General features: G+C 31.7%; 1 protein-coding gene across 1 annotated transcript in view; it reads right to left on the reverse strand.

The window, feature by feature from the left end:
* Positions 1-16,840: 16,840 nt before the first annotated feature.
* The window catches only part of LOC114324890 (hypoxia up-regulated protein 1), a 35,977-nt gene continuing 25,797 nt past the window's right edge, over positions 16,841-27,020 (reverse strand). The window contains exon 6 of the mRNA XM_028272794.2: positions 16,841-17,216. Coding sequence (XP_028128595.2) covers positions 17,022-17,216 — 195 coding nt within the window. The 3' untranslated portion in view covers positions 16,841-17,021. The remainder of the gene's footprint in view (positions 17,217-27,020) is intronic.

A 27,020-nucleotide genomic window follows, 5' to 3' on the forward strand; every position in this document is an offset into this window, starting at 1 on the left:
AATGGAGGCCAAGAGAAGACAAGAGAAGCTCGGTTGACCGCCTACAAGATGGACAGACGACGTAAGAAAGCTAAATAAAAACTGGATGAGAGCGGCGCAGGATAGACGTGGTTGGAAACGAGGGGAGGAGGCCTATGTTCAGCAGTGGATTTTTGAGGCTGGATGATGATTGTAAGTTTTTATTATTACCTCAAATGCGATTAAAATAATAACAAAGTTCTTTTACCGGGTTCCGATACTTTTCGCAACCTAGTTTTCCATTTAGGTTCAAATGGTGACTTGGGTGTTACGTAACGTTTAGGTAGGGGGAGGGGGGTACATAAAAACGTTACGGTGCGTTACATGGGGGGAGGGGGGTCAAAAATCTTCAAAAATTGCGTTACGTAATACTTGAACGCTCCCTGTCCAGCAGTGGATCGAGCAGTGGCGGATCCAGAAATGTTGTTTGGGGGGGGGTCATGGGTTTTGAGGGTGATTTAATTACCTTTCTCTGAGGCAAGGTCACTTAGTCTTACCAACACTAGTATACGTGGGTTTACATTATGGGGGGGGGGTCATGACCCCTGTGACACCCACCCTGGATCCGCCAGTGGGATCGAGAGAGGCTGATGATGATGTTGTTAATAAAATTTGTTAAATATTAGTTAAGGGGTTGTTTGCAAATGCAAGCCCAAACAAGTTTGAACTCACAAGTAATTAAATATAATATATCTCTTAGATCAGCTTTACTGTTTGATGTAGGTACGTGTCCTACGTTATCCTGCATTGTTAATTTGGAGACAGCGCTTAGTGTTCTAATCTGCTAATTTAAAAAAATATAGATACCTATATAAAAATATTTTAAAAAAAATTCAAAGTACATAATATGTAATTAATAGTGGTTAAAAAACAATTCGTTACATTGAATTTTTCAACATGCCATAAAGATACACAAGGAACTATAAACAACCTTGAATATTAAAAAACATCCTTCTCAGTCTCCTTTACCAAGAAGGCAATTTATTTTTATTTTAATTGAAAAACGGGGATACCCCAACATGATTTGGTTATTTTTGTTCCTGTAGTGTAGATTATTTTAAAGATAAATTTAATCGTGCTCTATTTTCCTAAAATATTTTTATTAATAGCAAATATACTTTTATTCAATATTTATTTTTTCATAGTAACGACAATATAAAAGCCAACATAAACCTATGAAATTGCCAGAAGGCAATGAATTCCAATAATTATTATTTTAGTCGATCAAGCAGAAAAGCGCACCCTTTTGTTGTTAGTTAAAACTAAAGCAGAATATTTTACAGATTGCTGGATGTCCGTAGGAACACTTTTTTTCAAATTATATAGATGGCAGCACATAGGCATACAAATATTCTATATAAAATTACAAAAAAATATACAGCACAGATTTTTTTATTTTTTTTTTGCAACTCTGTGGTGTTGATAAACTGCGAGGGATAAGTTAGGTATTTAGCTAAAATTTAAATAAATAATACAATAAAATTGTGCGCCACTGTATAAACCATATAACTTATCTACAGTGCGTCCATAAAGTAACGCATAAATTCATTATTTCATAAACCGGCGACTTTGAGGAAAAATCCCGAAACAGGTCGATTTTTATTTTTAAATTACGATTTTTTGGCATATATATCATACTAATGACGTCATCAATCTGGGCGCGATGACGTAATCGATGATTTTTTTAAATGAGAATAGGGGTCATGTGATGTGATAGGTCATTCGAAAGGGTATACAATCTATACAATCCTCTATTCACTATTATAAACAATAACATAATTATTTATAGAGGGTGTCCAAAAAAATTTTTTTATTTAAATTAATTGACACAAAAAGATGAATGTAGGTATGCAATTTATTTAATTCTAAATATATTTTACTGCAGTCAGAAAGCAAAAAAAATTATTTGAAAAATAACATTGGTTTTCACGAAATGTTTAAACTGCCAAGAGGCAGGTGGGTTGTAGCTTTAACATTGAATATAAGTAAAAAACAATATTTATTTGCCAAATAAACATTTTTTTCTGTTTTCTGAGTACAGTAAAACGTATTTTGAATTAGGTAAATAAATTACATACATTCTTCTTTTTGTCTCAATTAATTTAATTTAAAAAAAATTTTAACACCCTCTATAAATAATTATGTTTATATATTATTGAATAGAGAATCGAATACCCTTTCAAATAAGCTATCACATCACCCCTATTCTCATTTAAAGAAATTAACGATTACGTCATCACGCCCAGATGGATGACATCACTAGTATGATATATATACCAGTTAATCGAAATTTATAAATAAAAATCGACTTAATTTCGGGATTTTTCGTTAAAGTCGCCGATTTACGAAATAATGAATTTATGCGCTACTTTATGGACGCACTGTATATCAACCATAAACACTGTGAAATAAAATATCTACAAATTGTTTAGTGAATGTTTAATATTGCAATAAACGAAGCTACAAGTGATTTAACTAGTACAAAAGTAACCAGTTGCTCGGGCGCGTCAGATTATGACATGGGGAGAAACTTTGTACCCTATAAATGTACCCCCACCATATATTGGATCTTAATACAGGGAAGTTCGTTAAGGGGGGTCGAAAGAAAATATATCTTTAGAAAAACTCGAAATCGTCAGATTAAAGATAAGGTAAGTTTAAGTACATACAGAACAGGGTATATTTCAAAAATTTGACAGTTTGAGCGGGGCGTAAGGAAATGTGTGAGTTACAAAGTTTTACAAGAAAAAAGTGAATATTTCGAGAAATAACCGTCAGATGGAAAAATTAAAATAAAAATGTATACCATTTTTTTATTCAGTTGCAATGCGACGCCAAAACTGTCTTAATTTTTACTTACGTTAGAGAGCGCGGCCAGGGCCAGCACTCTTATTGACGATTTCACCTCTTGTTAGAGGCTCTTCAGAGAATGAATAGGCTGCTATCTCTACTCCAGGTAAAAATTTTCGACATTTTAGTCCCCCCATTGCAAGTGACGTGAAGGTAGTAGGTGCGTAGCGGCATCTGCTAAATGAAAGTCCAAGTTTGTCAACCTAATAAAAATATTTGTAAAATATTTTTAAAAGATATTTAATTGAAAAACTTTTTGGACCATTTTCCTGGTGACACACCTCTATGGCTTCTAAAAATTGCAAGCCAGATGGATGCTGCATTGAAGGCAAGAGGGAATTCTAAAAAGTTGCAATTCACAACCCCGTCTACAGCTTGGTAAAGTTCCAACGGAAAATGGACCTAGGTATAATATGCCTCGTCGTAAATTAAGTCAAGATGAAGCCAACAGAGCTATGGGGATGCTTTGTTGCCAATAATTTCAATGTTTCGCAAAGTATTATTTCTAGTAGACCTGCCTCTAAATCTCAGAACACCGGAAAGGTTTCTGAACGACAAACAACAGGTCGGCCTAGAACTGCCAAGGCTGGAGATGACTGATATGTTATACTAACTGCGAGAAGGGAGCCTATTTTACTACACGAACACTGTCACACAGCCTTAAAGATGCCACTGGTACCGTTGTTTCCACTCGAACTATTCGCAGACCTTTAAAAACGTTTAGTTTGGTATCGAAATGTCTTTTGAGATGTGTGTCATTCACATTACTATAACGGTGTCAAAGATTAGATTGGGCTAGAGCACAGTGGAAGAATGGTGAGATGTACAGACGGCACGTTATTGAGAATATTATTATTAACTTTCATGCAACCATTGAGAACCAGTTTTGTATCCTCGATGATAATTCACGACCACATAGATCTGCAGTTGTGGAAGAAAGTAGAGATTTACATGGAATTCCTCATTTGGCATTGTCCCGCGCTCTCCAGATCTCAATTCAATTGAACATACTTGGGACATGCTACAAAGAAGGCTTACAGATCACGTACCACCTCCGCAGACCCTTCAGAAACTTCGCGAACTGTTATCACTTATGGTGAGAAATTGCTCAAGAAACACTTGATAATTTAGTAGATAATATGCTAAGTAGATTTCAAACAATTGATGCCAATGGCGGATACAGGACTTATTAGGACACAATGTCTATTAATGCAAAATTTCATTTTTATTTTTTATGAATAATAATTATTCTTTTGATATATATTTTTTGAGGAATAATATTTTTTGTAAATGCCTATAAAATATGTTTACTTAAAAAATAATAATAATTAAAATAAGTTGTTTATATTTTATTCACAATATCCCTATGCTTATGCCGCGCAGTAGGTATATTTGCATACAGGGTGTCCCGAAAAGATTGGTCATAAATTATACCACACATTCTGGGGTCAAAAATAGTTCCATTGAACCTAGCTTACCTTAGTACAAATGTGCTCATAAAAAAAGTTACAGCCCTTTGAAGTTACAAAATGAAAATCGATTTTTTTCAATATATCGAAAACTATTAGAGATTTTTTATGGAAAATGGACACGGGGCATTCTTATGGCAGAAACATCTTAAAACAAAATTATAGTGAAATTTGTCCACCCCATAAAAATTTTATGGGGTTTTTGTTCCCTTAAACGCCCCCAAACTTTTGTGTACGTTCCAATTAATTAATTATTGTGGTACCATTAGTTAAACACAACGTTTCTAAAACTTTTTTGCCTGTTAGTTTTCTTATCACAAAATCAATTCGGCTTTTTAAATAATAAATGCACCACTGATGCCATCTTTTCTGTACTACATGAGGTTCATCAAGCATTGAACAATAATCTTCACATTGCCACCGTTTTTTGTGACTACGCCAAAGCTTTTGATTGTGTAAATCATAACATTTTGATAAAAAAACTAAATTTCTATGGAATTCGAGGTATTTCTTTAGACTGGTTAAAATCTTACTTGGATGATAGGAAACAACTGGTTAGAGCAAATGATACAGACTCTATAGTCTCAAAAACATTGTATGTGGGGTACCTCAAGGTTCAGTATTGGGTCCTCTACTTTTCTTTGTCTTTATTAATGACATCACTAGTTTAAAAATCGATGGAAAAATCTTTCTTTTTGCTGATGATACCAGTATCACTTGGAGCAACTCAAATATTGCAACTCTTCATGCTACTATAACTTCTGATCTACTTACAATAAAAACCTGGTCTGACTCTAATTTACTCTCGTTTAACGTAGACAAAACAGTAGCATTGTCTTATAAAGGAGCTCTTCAACCCTTACCTCTTAATAACAGCCAGATCAGTACCGTTAATTCTGTAAAATTTCTTGGTATTTTTTTAGACAGCAACCTTAAATGGTCCCACCATATCGATTTGTTAAGGAAGAAACTATCCTCAGCTTGCTATGCTATAAGATCTGTTTCGAATGAACTCAATTTAGCATCTTCCAAAATAACATATTTTTCTTTGTTCGAGTCACATCTTCGTTATGGTCTTCCTTTTTGGGGTTCTGGTACAGCTGCCCAATTCGATGTTATTTTCAAATTACAAAAAAGAGCAATTAGATATCTGTTTGGCCTCAGAAGAACAACACATTGCAGAAGTTACTTCAAAGATCACGGAATTTTAACCCTTCCATCTTTGTATATTTTAGAAACTGTTTGCTTAATTCGTAAACATCTACATGTCTTTCCACCAAGACCTATTCATGACTACTTCACGAGAAATTCTACGTTAGACGTCTATATGCCGACCCCGTCCTCTGAGTTAGTAAAAAAATCTATATTATATTCCGCAAAAAAACTTTACAACCATCTCCCTCTACAACTTAAATCTGCAGCATCTTTCCCCAAATTCCGTAAACTGACAAAAGCCTACCTATCTGAAAGACCATATTATTCGGTGGAAGATTTTCTTAATCAATAACTAAGAAATTACAGTGCCCTTTGCACAAGTAGTATTTTTATTATCATTTTTTTGTCTATATTTGGGTGTCATATGCAGCAGCTTAACTTTTAAACTTATTAATTACTAGGTAGGTAGACTATGCATTTGCAATTTACTTAAATTTTGCAATTGATTATTTCTGTTTAACTTCATTAGTATTGTTATTATTGTAAATATATTGACGATTTATGTAATTTTAGTAAATTGGATTGTTATTGTTTTGTTTTCTTGACTTTTTATAAGCTTTGTCGATAAAATTGTACAATTTTTCATGACAATAAAGCATATTTCTATTCTATTCTAGTATTTTTAAATAAGCCAGTTTTTATCGGGATGCGGCTTCTTTTTTAATATGTTTACAAAAATTTTTATGGAGGTTTTGTTCCATTAAACCCCCCAAATGTTTGTGTACGTTCCAATTAAACTATTATTGTGGTACCATTAGGTAAAAACAGTGTTTTGAAAACTTTTTTGCCTCTTAGTCTTTTTTGATAAGTCACTTATCGAGATGTGGCTTCCTTTTCAAAATCTACCTAATAATGTAAATTATAAATAAAATTTTAGATTATGAACAGGTCTATAATCTTACAAGTATAATACCATATACAAATATATGGTGAATTCGACAAATATTCAAAATATCTCGGTAAACACTGGCTTATCGAAAAAGTACTAAGAGGCAAAAAAGTTTTAAAAATACACAAAAATACAAGTACACAAAACTTGGGGGGGGGGGGTTTCAGGGAACAAAACCCCCATAAAATTTTTATGGGGTGCACAAATTTCATTTACATTTTTTTTAAAGATGTTGCTACTATAAGAATGCCACATGTCCATTTTCAATAACAAATCTCTAAGAGTTTTCGATATATGAAAAAAATTCGATTTTCAGTTTGTAATTTCAAAGGGCTGTAACTTTTTTTGTGTGCACTATTGTATATAGGTAAGTCAGGTTCAATCAACCTATTTTTGACCCCAGAATCTGTGGTATAATTTATGACCAATATTTTCGAGTATATCGCGCAGTATATTTGTATCCTGGACAGTATATAAAATATAAGAATGGTTGATGAATGAAAATATTATGCCATCTCCTCAGGATTCTTTTAAGGCGGAATTACTACAGTTAGCGGAAAGGAATGAAAAACCAAAAATATTTAGACGAGATTATACATAGTTTTGGACCCATTCCATTAAACATATTTGGGGAATATACAGTGACGCAGCAGTTTTGGAAATAGAAGAATGTTGGATGCGTGAAAATTGCATCGAAGAATTAGCCCGGTCATCAATTCAAATAAAAATCCACGATGAAAAAGTTTTCCTGTAGTTGGCTGTATACCATATATTACAAAAACGATAAAATTCTTTATAAAAGGTATATTTGTTAAAATCCCTAAAAAGAGCTACATCACAGAACTAGTTTTCGATCGGATGATCGATCATCATCAGTGCTTACGTGAATCTAACATGCTAACCACCAAAATACAAAAATATGTGGGTAAAAATCCTTTACAATTGATCCTTCATGGGAACATAGATGAATAATGTGAACTTAAACATGGATGTCTAAAATATCCAATGTATTATGCTCTAGGTACCATTGAGCTCGTAATTGACTTGTTCACACCACTTTCACGCTTTTCGCTGTCACTGCCACTTGCTACCATATAGTCATCACGTGAACAAGTTAATTACGAGCTCAATGGTACCTAGAGCATAATACATTGGATATTTTAGACATCCATGTTTAAGTTCACATTATTCATCTAAGTTCCCATGAAGGATCAATTGTAAAGGATTTTTACCCACATATTTTTGTATTTTGGTGGTTAGCATGTTAGATTCACGTAAGCACTGATGATGATCGGTCATTCCATCGAAAACTAGTTCTGTGAGTAGCCCTTTTTAGGAATTTCAACAAATAATATATCTTTTATAAAGGATTTTATCGTTTTTTTTAATTCAAATAAAGATACCGACATCAGTTATTATGAGTATGGATCTAATTCTTTATTACACTGGAAGGTAAAATGTTTTCATTTTCTCATTAAAAAAAAATTTATGGTCGAACAAATTTTGTGATTAATTGTATGGTTTTTGAGTTGTTTATACAAATTCATTTTGTCTTCTGAAGATGTTTTTTTTTTTAAATTTTAATTTGTAGGTACATAATTATTTCAAAATTCCTTATAGTACATTATTTGACGGTTTTTGCTGTAAATTTTAAAGAACCGTTTGGATTGACATAAAATCTGGCATACGCATAGCCAACATGTCAAAGAAAAAAATTATATTGTGCCGATGTGTGCTTTTGCCCTGGGGGTGAGTTTCACCCCTTCTGAGGGGTGAAAAACATACCTTCAAAATAAGTCCGAAATTCGATAAACTGGCTAATTCTAAGCAACTTTTATTCTATACAGTTTTTTTCACTAAGTCAATACTTTTCGAGTTATTTGCGAGTGAATATGTTCATTTTTCAACAAAGCAAACACATTTTTAGATAATTTTTCGCAAATAATTCACAAAGTAAGTATGTTATCGAAAAAACCATTCTTGCAGCAAAAGTATAGCTTGTAAAAGACTGAAAAAAATGGTGTACACATGAAGTCTCTAGACCTAGTAGAAGCAGAGTTGTAGCTAAAGAAAAATAGGTTCCTATTCGCCAAACTTCAAATAAATATATTTCAATGTGAAATAACCAAAAACGGAAGCACTTTTTGGAAAAAAGTCGTTACAACCTTTTTAAAGAGTAAAAAGCTTTATGTATTTCCATTTTTGTAAAAAAATATTCTAGCATCAAATGTAAGCAATTTACGCTCAAAATACAGATGGTCCCTTTTGATTTGTCATAAAAAAATCGGGAAAATTGCCCCCTAACTAACAACTTAAATAGAATTAATCGTTACCGCTTCACAAGTTGCTTTATTTATGTTGTGTTTATATGATCTGTAAGTTTCATCGATTCAACGTACCTACTTATTTTTGAAAAAAAATGGTTTTAAAATAAAAATTTTAATTAAAAAAATGCTTTCTTTCAAAATAACTTAAGAATTATTAGTCATTCCAAAAATCTCAAAGAGTAATAAAATATACGTTTTGATTTTCTGGATATTTTGAATTTTTTGTTTTCCTGTTAAACAAAAATTGGTTATGCTATGGATGTTCAAAGTTTGCATACACTCGGGATTAGTGACTCGTTCAAGCCATTTTAACTACAGCCTTTTCAAAAATAAGCACTTTGAACCGCTGAAACTTACAGACCGTATAAAGAATAAATAATCACAAGTAACTTGTGAAGCAGTTACGATTAATTCTATTTGATATGCTAATTAGGGGGTGCTTTTCGCGATTGTTTTTACCAAAAAATAAAAGGCACCAACAATATTTTGAGCATAACTCACTTAGTTTTAATGTTAGAAGTTTTTTTAAGAAACAAAAATAAACCTTTTTTTAAACACTTTAAAAAAAGTTGTACTCCCGAAGAAAGTTTTGTTTTTTGGTTATTTCTCGATGAAATATTCGATTTGGAATTTGACGAATAAGAACCTAATTTTCATTAGCTAGAACTTTGCTTCTACTGGGTCCATAGACTTAATATATACACCATTTTTTTCACCTTTTTATAAACTACACTCACCGGCAGAAAACAAAGCCACCCCAAAAAATGGGTCATTTTTAATGTCTTGTATTTCCTAAACCTGATGTCCGATTTAAGTAATTTTTTTAATATGTTATAGCCCTATTCTTTAACAATATCGCTGTAATAATATCGTTGCTAGACAGGTACATTGTGATTGTATACAGGGTGTACGAATCAAACTGTGTTTTTTTCTCAAACTTTGGAACACCCTGTGAAATGTTCTAGCTTTTATAAAATACTCAAATTAAAACCCAACTATAGCTTCAGGTTTTCTTAACATTCTGTTTTTTGATTCATTCACTTATGTTGGATAATAAAAAAGTTAGGCACTTTAACAAATACCCCTGTTTTTCGTCAATATAGGGTGTTTTTAAATAAGTACGGCAAACTTTAAGGGGTAATTTTGCATGATAAAATAATGACAGTTTGCTTTATAAAAGTATGCCCGTAAATGCTTCGTTTCCGAGATAGGGGGTGTTGAAATTGTTCTTACAAACTGACGATTTATTTATTGCTCTAAAACGGTTTGTGATATGCAAATGAAATTTGGAAGATTTTAAGAGGTTATTGCGCATTTTTTTGCATACAACTACGAATTTTATATTCACCATTGACGTGCATACGGAATATATCTAAAATGTTTATACCCGTATGCACGCCAATGGTGAATATAAAATTCTTAGTTGTATGCCAAAAAATGCGCAATAACCTCTTCAAATCTTCCAAATTTCATTTGCATATCACAAACCGTTTTAGAGCAATAAATAAATCGTCAGTTTGTAAGAACAATTTCAACACCCTATATCTCGGAAACGAAGCATTTACGGGCATACGTTTATAAAGCAAACTGTCATTATTTTATCATGCAGAATTACCCCTTAAAGTTTGCCGTACTTATTTAAAAACACCCTATATTGACGAAAAACAGGGGTAGTTGTTAAAGTGTCTAACTTTTTTATTATCCAACATAAGCGAATAAAACAAATAACATAATGTTAAGAAAACCTGAGGCTATAGTTGGGTTTTAATTTCAGTATTTTATAAAAGCTAGATCATTCCACAGGATGTTCCAAAGTTTGAAAAAAAAAACACAGTTTGATTCGTACACCCTGTATACAATGATAATGTACCTGTCTAGCAACAATATTATTACAGCGATATTTTTAAAGAATAAGGATATAACACATTAAAAGAATTACTTAAATCGGACATCAGGTTTAGGAAATACAAGACATTAAAAATGACCCATTTTTTGAGGTGGCGGTTTTTTGTGCCGGTGAGTGTATATTTTTATTAAGAATATTTTTTTCGACAAAATACTTACTTTTTGAGTTATTTGCGAAAAACCGTCTAAAAACGTGGTTATTTTGTTGAAAAATGAACAAATTCACTCGCAAATAACTGGAAGTGTTGACTTGGTGTAAAATTTCTATGGAACAAAAGTTGCTTAGAATTAGTCAGTTTATCGAATTCCGAACTTATTTTGGACATATATTTTTTCACCTCCGAGAAGGGGTGAAACTCACCCACAGGGCAATAGCACACATCGGCACAATATCACTTTTTTTCTTTGACTTATTAGCTATGTGTATGCCAAATTTCATGTCAATCCAAGCGGTTCTTTAAAATTTAGAGGTTTTGCAATATTTTACCGTTAAAGAACGTACTATTAGACAAACAATTGTGTTTACGTATAAAGTAACTTCTGTGTGAAGTTTAGATTTGCTGGCCGTTATTTGCATTGATTTCTTTATTTCCCGCCTGCCAATACTCTGTGAATGACGTCATGCGCGCGGTAGATATGGCTCTGATGGACTTGCAATAATGGTTAAATAGCAATAAAGCAACAAACACATTTTTTAAAAATTTACTGTATCGATACTTACAATCACAAATGTTAAAATAATTTATGAATACTTGGCCATACTTCTATCAAGCGTAGAAATATTTTTCTTCTGAGAACTTTTGGTATACAGTTACGTAACATTTACAATCTAGAATAATTATAAAACTACATAACAGGTGAAACAACAAAATATACAAATACAGAACAGAATGGAGTTAAAAATTATCTTCTTTAATCAATTTTTTATCGGGACCAGACATCTCGCAAGGCGACAGTTCGTAACCACACAAATAGTAAGGGCGACAGTTCGTAACTATATATATTCGTAACGTCAAAACTGAATTATTCTGTTTATTTTTGTTAACATCGAAACTGACTTTTATTACAGCTACGATTGAAATTACGTTTATCAATAACGAACGAGCATCAGAATAAACATTTTCAACACATTTCATATTTCGTGGAGAAAGAAATTTTTAAAATAGTCTTAAAATAATTATAATCTCAAAATTATCAAAATATAATATGCAAAAATGTGTGTGAAATTTATATAGGGTGTCCCAAAAGTAGCGGAACGGTCGAATATTTCGCGAACTAAACATCGGATCGAAAAACTGAAAAATACATGTTCAATCATTTTCAAAAATCTATCCAATGACACCAAACACCAATCCCCACTACACCCCCTGAAGGTGGGGTGGGGGGTAACTTTAAAATCTTAAATGGAAACCATAAGTTTTTCTTGCAAATTTGGATTCGGTACGTAAAAGTAGGCAACTTTTATTCAAGACATTTTTTCGAACTGTGGATAGATGGCGCTATAATTGGGAAAAACGATTTATCCTGATACCATAGGTAAAATTATAGAAACGGTTTAATATCTCACGAAATACACTAGCAAATGAGAAACCAAAAAACAGATTTTTAATGTTTTTCGAAAACCTATCGAATAACACCAAACATGACCCTCTAACCCACCCCCTGGAGGTGGGGTGGGGGGTAACTTTAAAATCTTAAATAGCAACCCCAACGTTTTATCGCAGATTCGGATTCGTCATAAAAAATTAAGCAACATTTATTCGAAACATTTTTTAAAATTTCTGATAGATGGCGCTAATAAATCGTATTTTTCCAATTAAAGCGCCATCTATTAACAATTCTAAAAAATGTTTCAAATAAATTTTGCTTAATGGATCCGAATCTGTAATAAAAAGTGGGGGTTGCTATTTGAGATTTTAAAGTTACCCCCACCCCACCTCCAGGGGGTGGGTTGGAGGGTCACGGTTGGTGATATTCGAAACGTTTTCGAATAAGATATGTTTTCATGTTTCTCATTTGGAAGTGTATTTCGTGAGATATTAGACCGTTTCTATAATTTACCTATGGTATCCGGATAAATCGTTTTTCCCAATTATAGCGCCATCTATCCACAGTTCGAAAAAATGTCTTGAATAAAAGTTGCTTACTTTTACGTAACGAATTAAAATCTGTAAGAAAAACTGGGGTTTCCATTTGAGATTTTAAAGTTACCCCCACCCCACCTCCAGGGGGTGAAGTGGGGGTTGGTGTTTGGTGTAATTGGATAGATTTTTGAAAATGATTGAACACGTATTTTTCAGTTTTTCGATCCGATGTTTAGTTCGCGAAATATTCGACCGTTCCACTACTTTTGGGACACCTTGTATATAAAAAATAGTGGTCTTAAAAAAGTACCATTACTTTTAGTATAGGAATGTATGCCAAATGCATTTTGTATTAAATTCAGTAATACTAATTTTCTAAAAAAAATTAAATGTTGGCTTTATTAATATACGTAAACGTAATAATAAACGTAATTTCAATTGTAACTGCAATGAAAGTTAGTTTCCATGTTAACAAAATGAAACAGAATAGTTCAATTTTGACGTTACAAATTGTCTGATACGAATATGTATAGTTACGAACTGTCGCGTTACGAGATGTCATGGAACGTTTTTTTAGATATAATATATGGTAATGTCTTCAATCTGAATCAAAAATTTAAATAACCTGGAACTATAGCTTTGTGTTTTATGGTCATGGAATAATTGCATTTTGGTTCTCAGATAGGACAGATTGTTACTCTTGTTTTAGTACATCTACATACAGTTTGGACTGTCGAAAGAAATATGCTTACCAGCATATACAGCGAAGGCTAATAGAGAATTTGATACATCTCAAATAAACTGCTCGTCAAAAGTTAGGGATATAGAAAATTCTGCTGAATTTTCATAGTAGATTTTTTCGTGAACAGATTCACGGATTCCGCTAATTTTTTTTATTATTTTAGATTTTTCTTTAGTATTTACACAGTTATGCAAAGGTTTACTCAAACTTTTTTTTTGTACTTATACCGGTTGGAAGAAAAGAAATGTTTTCTTATGTTAAGCTTGAGACGCCCTGTAGGGAGGACGAGGTACAAATGTGAGTATACATCGAAATCGTATTGTAGTCTTATGTTTTGTGAACATTTTGTTTTTTGAATGTCCCTGATATCTTTAGAAACAAAAAAATAGACGGTTTTGTAATTTAACATGTGTTTTAACCGAAACAAAAGTTTGAGGCACCTTGAAGGGAGAAAAAAGCACAAAGGTGATTATACCTCGATATTATGTTGTAGTGTCATATTTTGTGAATATTTTATTTTTTTAATTTCTCTGATATCTTTAATGACAAAGAAACTAGACGGTATTACTCTTTAATATGTGTTTTAACTGACGACATGCACCACATCACACATGTGAAACATAGAAACACATATTAAAGAATAATACCGTCTAGTTTCTTTGTCATTAAAGATATCAGAGAAATTAAAAAAATAAAATATTCACAAAATACGAGACTACCCCATAGCAGTGGCGGCTCGTGGTAATTTAAGGAGAGTGTTCAATTAAACAATGTAATTATACAAACGGTGAATAAGCGCCGCAGGCGAAACATTTTTGGGGCCTCGCCAAAAGATGTTCTGTAAAATGAAACCTATCTTTGACCCGATTAGTCAGGATGTCACACCCTTTTTTTGTTTTGTGCAGAATATGATACCTACTGAATGATGGCGCTTCTTCGGTGGTGAAGGTGGACGCATAAGTTACGAATATTGAAATGGCTTTGTCAAAACTGTTTAAAAATCCGTTTATTTTAACGGCATCCAAAGACCGAGATTGAAATTATAGTTTTATTCTTTGAAAACACTAAATATGGAAAACAAAATAAAGAATGTAGTTTATCACACCCGCATAATCACGAAGTTTTTCTATATTGTTCAACTTTAAAACAATGTTTAAACTTTTTGTTTCTTATTGCACATTCTTGTACCAAGTTTATCTCCGGCCAAGTTAGTCCATTCTTTTTATAAGAAGTCGATTTTCCAAACTATTTGCATTTTCTTTTATAAACATCACTGAATAAGGCTCCATCCTAAAAAAACTACCTACCAATATTGTATTTAATAAATTCCCATAATAGAAAATGCCAAACTGTGAATCGAAACGCTCCACCCCGGTCTCTGTGTGCAGTGCACAAATCCTCAATGTTTTAAGATAAAAGAATCGCTGGTTCACGGATTTAAGAGCTCTCGTTCTTCTATAGGGTTACTGTATAGTGGCTGGGTTCAATTTGAATTCTGCACTTACCACGTGCATCTAGCGTAGCGGTGTTGTGCAAATAAATTATGTGATTAATAAATACAGTTATATTTTAATGATACTATGATATTTATGAGATTTAAGAAAAAATATTTTAATGATATTAATGAGATTTTTAAAAATATGTATTTTAATGAAATTTGATTGGGTGTTCACTGCACAAGTGAACCAAAGGAGAAACCGCCCCTGCACCATAGTATCTCAAACTCTTGTTTCGGTTAAAACACATGTTAAATTACAAAACCGTCTATTTTTTTTATTTCTAAAGATATCAGGTACATTCAAACAACATGTTCACAAAACATAAGACTACAATACGATTCTGATATATACTCACATTTGTACCTCGTTCTCCCTACAGGGTGTCTCAAACTTAACATAAGAAAAACATTTCTTTTCTTCCACCCGGTATAAGTACAAAAAATAAGTTTAAGTAAACCTTTTCACAATTGTGTAAATTCTAAATAAAAATCTAAAATAAAAAATAGCGGAATCCGTCTGTTCGCGAAAAAATCAACTATGAAAATCAGCATAATTTTCTATATCCCTAACTTTTGACGAGCAGTTTATGTAATCACGCATGGGAAAATGAACAAAAAATTCAGAGGAAAGATTTAAGTATAGTCCTGAAAGAAATAGACGGTAAAAAAATCAAAGAAGCAGTTCTTATGTTAAACTAAACCAATTCGGGTCGCAAATTCCTCGACAGGATGCGGTAAGATCTGGTTACCTATATTAAAAGAGGAAACCAATAGAAAGAAAATACCGCTATTAGTACGTAAGTCAATAACGTATGGAGCATACATATTTATGTTATAAAATATCATTATGTACATATAAAATCAGAGTTTGATGTTAATAGTGAAAGTAAACTAAATGTAAGACTTACCATGTTGGAAAAGTAACATGAGGTTTTATTCCTGGTTTTTCCTCATGATTTACTAGAGAATCATTAACAAGAGAATTTTACTATCATCATTGCGTGTGATATCACATGTTATGATTTTTCTGACGTGTTTTCGTAAGTTAAAAGATGATTTCATGTATTCGAATGAACTATCTTCGAATAAAGTCGTCCCAGGACGCAACTCCAAAATATTAACAATAACATTTTAAAGCCACCTGTTAAAATGTATAATACATGCCTGAATTGTCAATATGAATGAGTCAGATAAAATTAAATTATTAGAAGATTTTTGTATCACTTAACAAAAACAAAATTTGTTTAATTGTTTTATGTTAAAGCAAACTTGTGACTTATTCCCAGTGAAAATAGTAAATTCACCTTCGTTTCATGCGGTACTTATTTCATCTTCTGCTTTAAGATTAGTTATCCAGGTTTATTTGTTCGATTTGCTGGTTGTTGGCTGTAACGTGAAGTCGAATATTCATGTTTGACTCATATATTTCCATGAATTTGAATTTTCATGAGTGTTTTTCTTCCATGATTTTATTTCCCGTATCCTTAAAAACTATAGAACGAAATTTCGGTTCAAATACACAGTAATTCTACTGCTTTTTAACACCATCAAGAGACATTTACTTTTTTATATCTACAGAACCTGGACAATTCTGCAGAGTAATAAGGAATTTCAAGAAAGAAGAATATCAACAGAAATAACCAGTTATACTGCTTTGTATCTTCGCCATCATCGTAAGATACATACTAACAAGCATTGTTCTCAATTTTCGACCAATGTATTGCACTGAATGTTGAGACCATATACCATATACTTGAACAATTCAATAAATAAACAATAACACATTTATTTAAAAAAATAAATCCAAATAATACTTCAATAAATAAATTACAGTACGCTAGCGTAAATTTGAATAAACTTTATTGGAAGAAGAATATGTATAAAAAACCAATGCCTTTCTTCCAATTAATTTTACTTAAATTGTCGAGAACATACACTATACCACATCAATGTTTAGACTCAATCCCAAGATGTCAATTGATTTTTAACCTAGTAAATTGTTCATATCCTAAAATTTTCACTAACTACAGCTCTGAATGACTGTCTTCTTCTCCTTCTATTGTCTCGGAGGGTTTGTCTTTTTTGGTCTTTGACTGTTCTTTCTTGGGACTTTCTTTAGACTCCTCTGCGACGGGTTCCTCTGTCGGTGGTTCTTCTACTACGACGTTTTCGCTTCCGGAGTCTGTTGTGTTGGTATCTTCTTTTACAGGTTTGTCCACCTGTAGAAAGACAATATTTTATTTATTTATCTATTTAGATTATATTATACAGTGCTAGTCAAAAGTCCCCCTCCTCGTATCTTTTGAACGGTTATACTTATAATAGTGAAATTTGGAGAAAGGAAATAAACGGACGTATCACAAACCATACATACTCATAGACGTTTCACGTAAATTGTCAAGGTGAAGACAGCAAATTAGTTACCATTCCAATCAAGAGATGTCGCTGTCAGTCAATTCTCTTGTCATATTTAAAATTTGACAATTAATTTAAAATATTATTTTTTTATTTACTATTTATTTAGGTATTTCACAATAGTTTAGTTTACATCATGAGTTCGATAATCTCGTGCTGTGTTTGTAAAAAAAACAATATTTTGCTCCGTAGGTTTCCAAATCCTAAAAAACACCTTCATCGATTTCAGTTTTGGTTGCAGAAAATAAATAATCCTGAACTTAATTTAATGGATCATGAAAGAGTTTATTCGAATAGACGAGTGTGTCATCAGCATTTCGATCGAATATATTTTTCGGACGGTTGTAAAAGATTACACGCAAATGCAATTCCGACTTTAAAGTTATTAGATAAGGTATTTATCTAAAAAATCTTCCTAGAAGTTATACTTTCAAAAATGTTCATTCAACTAAATAAACTTGCGTTCATAGAAATCCGCCCAGTTAAAAATTTGGTCATTTTTGATGCCGCAGGTATACAATGAAAATTAACCTGTTAAGCAACAATATTATTACAGCCGTATTGTTAAAGAATCAGGCTATAACATATTAAAAAAAATCACCTAAATCATTTAATAAAAATCGCTTATAATAACTGAAAACAAATTGGAATTCTGCTGTTGCTAATTCAAGCACTAGATATGGCGATTGTTAACACATTCTTTAAAAAGAGAGAAACTCATCTTATTACGTACAAAAGTGGACATCAATCCCAAATAGACTATTTAGAAGACATACGTGAATGCAAGGAGTGCAAGGTAATAGTTAGTGATACAGTAAGCCAACAACATAAGCTGCTTTTTGTTCTGGACATTGAAGTAAAAAGTGAAGCTAAACCAAAATATCGGAGAGGACCACAAAAAATCAAGGGGTGGATGCTAAAAGATTCTACAATATTTATCGTTCCCCGAAAATATGCTTTATTAGTTAAATTTTCAGTGAGGTTCATTTTTAAGGTGTAAATATTATGATTTCCGTTGACAATGACAAAAATGTGAGGTTAAAAATCCTTGAACCAACGTTTTTATGTATTTTTAGTATTTTTTACGTAGATAGTACTTTTAAAATAATTTTAAGTTACTGTATAATTGTATCGACATTCATTTTCATTTATTTTATTGTATAATTATTGAATAAAACATTGATTTGCCTTTCTGTTATTTATCTGTACCTTTTAATTCAAAAATCACACAAAATTTATTGTTTGAAACTCCCGCGTAACTAAAATTTGTCAATTTAGTTCTCATTCCAATCAAGAGATGGCGTTAATTCGATCCAAAAGATTAACATGGCCGTGAAACGTCTATGAGTATGTATGGTTTGTGGGACGTATGCTTCTTAACTAGTCATGACAGGTGACGTAATAGTGACAGATGACTTTACAGCGCCACCGTGACAGATAATTTTAAATGGGACCTTATAGCAAGTAATACCTCGTTTGAAAGGTATTGAAAATACCTATTCAGCCATGCTAATTTTGTTTGAGTTTAAGCTCATTTTGATGAATAAATGAAATAAATATAAAATTGTAGTTTCGCATTTATGTAATTAATAAAAATTCAAAATTTTGCCTATGGTTACTTGTTAAAAAGGTTGACGTTGACGTAAAAACTACTAGAGAATTGACAAACGTCAACTTTTTTGACAAGAAAACCATAGGCGGACATTTGAATTTTTATTAATTAAATGCGAAACTACAAAATTATATTTATTTAATTTATTCACCAGAATCAAAATCAACTTAAACCCAAAAAAATTAGTATGATTGAATAGGTATTTTGAATACCTTTCAAACGAGGTATCACTTGCCATAAGGTACCATTTAAAATTATCTATCACAGTGGCGCTGTAAAGTCATATGTCACTATTACGTCACCTGTCATGACTAGTTAAGAAGCCTATGTTCGAAGCAGGACACACAAAGCAGCATTCTGCTTGAATACGCATACAAAATACTTGTACAAAACTGCATAGACCAACGAAAGGATATAATCATCACATTGCTCGATTATGAAAAAGCCTTTGACACCGTAAACACGATGCAATGATAAAAATGCTGCACAATGGTAATATTTATGAGAAAGATATAAGAGTTATCCAGCATCTCTATTGGAATCAAAAAGCACGAGTGATGCTGAACAAATCAACGAACACAGCGGAATTTTATATTTTAAAAGGGGTGCGACAAGGGTGTATTTTGACTTCTGTGCTGTTCAACCTATGTGGAGAACGTTTTTGCAGAGGCACATGAAGGCATTGACTGTGCAAATTAATGACTCCCTGAAAGAAGGATTTAGTTTGAACTATATACATATCATATAACTAATACGGGAATAAAAGCGCAATCGGTAAAAGTAGAAACATTATTATCCATATCGGTAGCGCAGATTAATTTTTAAACGGTGGTGTTGACAAATGATAAAAAGCTTTATGAGACATACCACGCAATAATAATCTAACGAAGTAATCTGACAAATTAATTTGACACAAAGGCACGCTTATGTCTGTCAATAGCAAGAAATATAAAAACCCGTTTATATGCAGACTTTTTACAGAGGAAAACAAAAAATAAAATATCGGATTAATTTTTTTTTAACACCGAGAAATTCACTTTTCCATATAGACCAGGACTAATCTCTAAAAAAACGTGTATCTTTGGATGTGAGAGGTGGCATTCGGATTTTTGCAGATAAAGTTAGGTGACACGTTCAGTAATAATAATTGACTTATGCTTCTTCTCAAATATGCCCGGAACATAATAAAAAAATTAAAATATTCAAAAATTTCGAAAAACATCGATTTTTTCTGCTTTCTTTGCTTATAACTTTAAAACGATTCGTTTTGGAACAAAGTCGTAGAGAAATAAAATAAAGATAATTGAATTTTGTATGATATACGACTGGTCAAAAGTGTCTTAAGGTATTACCTTTTCTGCAATATAGCAATAAATACAAAATAAGGGGGCAAAATACGCCTGTTGCTATTCAATGTTTCTTAACCACTTTGGTGGCACTTAGAACCTTAGTAATTCGCTTAGAAAATTCTTATAACTTACTTAAATGGTCTACCAAATTTCATTAAAATCGACCTAATAGATTTTGCATAATAAATTTGCAATGTAAATGTTTTTAAAACAGTTCAAATTTTTTAAAATCTTTCTGAACAAAAAGTAGACCATTTAGAAGTTGGCTAATTTTTTTACATATAAAGAAGTTCTCTACCTATCTAATACACTTTACAGAATTAAAATCGGATTATTTAAGGGGCCTCAGCAATGTTTTAAAATTATAAACAATTTTTTGGCTTATAAACAAATAGCTTTGTTTAATAATAAAAAAAAAATAATTTTTAGCAATGCAAATAATTAAAAGTGGTATAATTTGACTTAAACTTTCAAATGCTGTCAGCAGAATTGCTATTTTTTTTTTAATCAAAAGTTATTCTATTTCAAAAATTGCAATTTTTCGATTTTTTGAATGTTACACCGCGTTTATCTCGAAAACTATGCATCCTACGAAAAAACTTATAAGAACATTTTTTGCTTAGAATTACCCAAGAAATACAAAAAAATGTTTTATTTTGCGAAAATCGATGTTATGTAATTCGTCAAGTTCTTTGTTTATAACAATCTTATCGACATCCGGATCAACTGTTACCCAAAAAATTCGTGTTCTACGGGTCAAAATACATAAAAAAGAATGTGTGTGTACTTTGTACGCACGTAAGAAGTTATACTTCTATTATATGATTTAAACGAAATTAATATACTTTGTATTTATATTTTATTTAAATATTAAACTAATTTATACTTACTACTTCTCAAACATTTTTATTAAAACAGTGCCAAAAATTAAAATAATAAAAGAATAAAACACACACAAACACATTAAAAATGCCACAAATGATTTCTGAACATTAATTGTCGGAATTTTTTTTAACTAAATACGTATTTTCTGAAAATAAAATTATATAATAAATATACTTACAATCATAAAATGTATAAAAAAAATAAAAGTTTTTATTGGGATTCGAACCAGCTATCAGCGCGGTTGGTATATTGGGGTTCATTCGCCTTAAACGCTTCGCCACGGAGGCAATGTGTCATTATGTGCGAAGATCGACTAACTAAACGGATTAAGCTTTTGACATTTTTGAATTAAATTAAATTATTTTGATTTTGAATTGAAAAAATACAACAAAACATAGAGTAAGAAAACAATATATTAGGTAAACATTGATAGAAATTTTGATGGTAATCAAATTATGTAAATACAGTAGAACGTCAATAATTCGGATTAATTGGGACCGGACCCCATCCGGATTATCAAATTATCCGGATTATCGATATTACCTCAAAAAAAGGCCAGTATACACATAGTACAACAAACGTTTTAAAATTTTATGATTTCTGTTGTACAGTAAAATGTCTAGAGGTGAAATTAATCAAAACATTTTTTTATGTTTAAACACTGTATTATAATTAATTTATGCACCATGTGTACAGTAAAAACATCAGACACTATTTGGGCTTTTAAAAAAATGTGTAAAATATTTTTGAACTGCGGGAGAGGTTCGTTTTTCGCAACGAAGTTCTTAATTTATTTTAAAAAAATCAGATATTTTTGCTAGATACAAATCCGAATTATTGACGGTCCGGATTTTTGACGTCCGGATTATCGACGTTTTACTGTAAAAGTATTGCATACTATGTATTTTGGTAGGTTCAAATAGGTAGGTACCTATGATACATTTACTATTATTATTACGTACCTGTTACTTCTAAAAACTATTTAAATGTCACTACAATTATAAACTTTTTTGTTTCTGTCCTCACAACAATAAAACTAATATATTATACATTTGTTTACCTTCATATTGAACAATTATTTATTATTGACAGATCATTTCAACACCCAATCAGAGCCCGTATAACGACTAATACCATACTGTCGGTGTGCGCATGCGCGCAGATCAATATAAATTCACCCTCAATCTCAATCGCGCCTAAAGAAGTATAACTTCAAAAAACTTGGGGAAGTCCATCTAAATAAAGGAGCCCGTAGCACCCCCTCCTGGACACAGCACTAATTTGTTTATAAGCCAAAAAATTGTTTATAACTTTAAAACATTGCTGATGCTGCTTAAATAATCCGATTTCAATTCTGTGAAGTGCATTAGATAGGTGGAGTGCTTCTTTATATGTAAAAAAATTGACAAATCTTTGTATGTTCTAGTTTTTGTTGTGCAAGATTTTTAAAACATTTTAATTTTTTAAAAAAGTTTAGATTGCAACATTGTTATGCAAAATCTAGTAAGTCAATTTTAATGAAATTTGGTGGACAGTTTTAGCACGTTACAAAAATTTTCTAAGCGAATTAGGAAGGTTCCAAGTGTAACCTAAGTGATGGAAAAGCATTGAATAAGGACAGGCTTGTTTTGCCCCCTTATTTTATATTTATTGCTATTTTGCAGCAAGGGTGTTAAATTAAGACATTTTTAACCAATCGTATCTGATAGAAAATTTAATTATCTTTGTTTTATTCCTATACGACTTTGTTCCAAAATGAATCGTTTTAAAGTTATAAGCAAAGAAAGTAGAAAAAAAAACGAAATTGTTTGAAATTTTTAAATACTTAATTTTTTTTATTAATGTTCCGGGCATATTTGAGAAGGAGCATAAGTCAATTATTATTAACGAAGTTATCACCTAACTTTATCCGCAAAAATCCGAATGCCACCTCTCACATCCACCTAAAAACAGATCCTTCCTGGTCTAATACTATTCGCTCCGTGCATGACTGACGCGACGCCTAGCGTAGTCGCCTGAAATTTTTGGCGAACACAATTTGACGTTAAACATATGATACACATATGACATATTTGATGTTAATGTAATATTTTATTTACCATTGTTGACAGAATTTATTATACAAATAATAAGTTCGACTGTCAAATAAAAGTCAAAAGCGCATATTTGGAAGTTCTCTGAAGAAAATATCAATTTTAATGGGTTTTCTTCACATTTTCGTTATAGTTTAGTTGTCGGTGTTGACATTAATTAAGTGTACATCGAAAGCAATTAGGCAGTGTGAATTATTATTACCAGATTTTAACATTAGCTCGGTCTATTGAATTATTAATTTTATGGTATGTGTGTAACACAAAATGGAAATAGATGACAATATGAATATACCATCAGATTGGGAGAGGAAAGCAAGTAACTATGAAAATATAAATACAAATAATAATAAAAATCAAAACGGCAATAATAAGGTAAGCGAAATATCTATTGAAAAAAATTATTATTCAATCATTATTCGCCAAAGTTGTCATATTTCGCCGCTACGGGCGCTGGCATAGTTTCTTGTATCCCCACCATGGTCACGCACGGAGCGAATACCACATGATGAGTTAAAAAAGGTTTTAGCAGAAAACTAGAAGACTCGGGCCTTGTTCATATAGGGCGGTTTTCCAACGTCGACGCCGCGGTTTACCTGTTTTCCTTTGTTTATCTTGGTGACTTCAAAGGCGGCATTAGAGTGAGATCAAATAAAACAGGGGGAAAAGAGGTAAATCGCGGCATCGACGTTGGCAAACCGCCTGCATATGAACAAGCGGTAAGGAAGTCAGATATCCTAATGCTAAAGGAACAAAATAAGCATGCAGTTTATATCAACAAAATATCAAGGCAACAGGATAATATATCAAAAGTTGTGATACTTTAAGAGCGTAGGCGCAAAATTTCGAGCCAATGCTTTTTAAATGCATTAATTTTTTTCGAATCCTGAGAAAACTAATAAGTATTGTAAGTTGAAAAACTTAAAAGCAGAATGAAAGATTACATTATTAACGAGGGCCTAAAGTCCTTGAACACTTCTATGTTTATTTTAATAAGTTACAAGGGTGAAAGGGAAGCGAAAATTTGGCGTGATTTTTAATTTCAAATATCTCATTCAAAAGAAACTTTTTGTTTATTCTAAGGGACTTTCGGCCCTCGGTAATAATGTAATCTTTCATTCTGCGTTTAAATTTTTCAAAAATATTTATTAGTTTTTTCAGCATTCGAAAAAAATGAACACCATGTTCACTGCTATCTTTGTCACTCAGTCGAACAGAATGTGTTGACAAGGCTACTAAATATTTGACAAGACTTCAGGAATATTTTGAGTTGTTTATTAAATAATATTGATATTGTATTTGATAAATAATTAATTTAAGACGTGAAATTAATAAAAAGTTATTTATTGTTTGTTATTTTTTATGGAAGATCCAAGCACAGAATACACCAGGGTATATTCTGTGATCCAAGAATTTTGTTGTCAAAGATGTTCAAAATTTATCCAAGCGTTCCATAGAAACATTATACAGGGTGTTTCATTAATAATTGTCCATATAGTAACTGGAGAAACCTTAGCACAAAATACGAAGATTTAACCTAAAACACTTAAATAAAATGTGGTTCCTTACTGAGTTACAGGGTGTTTTATCTAAAAATTTAAAAACTATTTTTGCTCAGCATTTTAAAACTATTCGACGTATCCTTTTCATACTTGGCAGAAAGTATAGTTACTGCACAAACTACTAAATTATGTTAAACAAACCTTTCTGGCTATTACCAGAGGCGTACGACGGGGGAAAGTGAATGGTTGATCCTTTCCAAATTCTACGCCACTGGCGGAATTGCGATTTTAGTCCAATATTTGGATTCTCCAATACATTCTATGAAAATAATGTACTTTTCATTCGTAACGATAAAGTCATTATTTTTCGAGATATTTGAAGTTGAAAATACAACGGCATCGCTATTTTGGTTAAGGTTAATGTATTGTGCCCCTTCATTTTTAAATTCAAATATCTCGAAAACTAATGATTTTATCGGTACGAATGAAGAGTATGTTATTTACATAAAAAATGTTGGAGAATCGAAAAATTGCACTAAAATAGTAATTTCGCCAGTGGCGTAGAACGTGGGAAGGGTTAACCATTCACTTTCCCCTGTCGTACGCCTCTGGTAGTAGCCAGAAAGGTTTATTTAACATATATTAGTATGGTGTACAGTACCTACACCTACTACCAAGTATAATAAGGATATGTCGAATATTTTTAAAGTACTGGATACAAATATTTAATATTTATGTAACAGGTATAATTGATTTAGAATTTAAAAAAATTTTGTACCCAATACTTTAAAAGTATTTCAAATATCCTTATCATACTTTTCAAAAAGCGTAGATACTACTATTGGATGTTAAATAAACGTTTCTGACTACTACCAAAGGCGTACAGGGAAAAGTGAATGGTTGACCCTTTTCAAAATCGATACCACTGATGGAATTGCTATTTTAGCGTAACTTTTAGATTCTCCAATACTTTCTATGTAAATAATATACTTTTCATTCGTAACGATAAAATCTTTATTTTTCGAGATATTTGATGTTAAAAATGAAGGGCCACAATACATTAACCAAAATAGCTGTGCCGTTGAATTTTCAACTTCAAATATCTCGAAAACTAATGACTTTATGGTTACGAATGAAGAGTACATTATTTTCATAGAAAGTATTGGAAAATCCAAATATTGGACTAAAATATCAATTCCGCCAGTGGCCTAGAATTTGGAATGGGTCAACCATCCACTTTCCCCCGTCGTACGCCTCTGGTAATAGTCAGAAACGTTTGTTTAACCTTTAACTACACGCGCTGGCGTACTTTGTACGCCAGATATAAGAATTCTACTGGAAATATATTTAAAAATTTAATTTTTGACCTTGCTTATTTTTCTAACCTATCACTGGAATGTGCTTTACAATTTGGTTTTAGTTTCGTTATAATCGGCGTTCTGGAAAGATCGTAATTTACATTTTATTATTTGTTGTTTCCGGTGGTGGACAATATACCCCAGGATTATATTACTATAAGTCGTAATATAAGTACACATTTTAATTGTTTTTTAGTCATTATGGCAAAAAATATATTTTTCTTTGTAAACAATACTTTTTCTCCTGTAAAAAATCACATTTAAAAAAAAATTTTATTAGTAATTTTATTTATCATGGACTCCAGTTATTCCATGATTCCAGTTATAAATCCCAATTGGCTTACTGAAAAGGAACTCCAAGTATTCACTGATGCCGAATAAGGTTTATAACAAACAACTAAGTGTATTTTTTCAAAAAAAATTAAACAAATCCGCTGTTTTTAAGTGTATTTTCTTGTGGCGTACAAAGTACGCCACGCGTGTAGTTATGTTATAACTTGATGCGCGGGTAGTTAAAGGTTAACATAATTTAGTAGTTTGTACAGTACCTATACTTCCTGCTAAGTATGAAAAGAATACGTCGAATAGTTTTACAATGGTGAGCAAAAATAGTTTTTAAATTTTTAGATAGAACACCCTGTAACTTAGTAAGGAACCACATTTTAAGTGTTTTAGGTTAAATCTTCATATTTTGTGCTAAGGTTTCTCCAGTTACTATATGGACAATTATTAATGAAACACCCTGTATTATTAAAATCACTTTATCACTTTTAGTCTTTTCTCGAATATTAGTTTTTATTGTATAGTATATA

Source organism: Diabrotica virgifera, chromosome 5 (genome assembly GCF_917563875.1).
Source record: "Diabrotica virgifera virgifera chromosome 5, PGI_DIABVI_V3a".
Lineage (NCBI taxonomy): Eukaryota > Metazoa > Arthropoda > Insecta > Coleoptera > Chrysomelidae > Diabrotica > Diabrotica virgifera.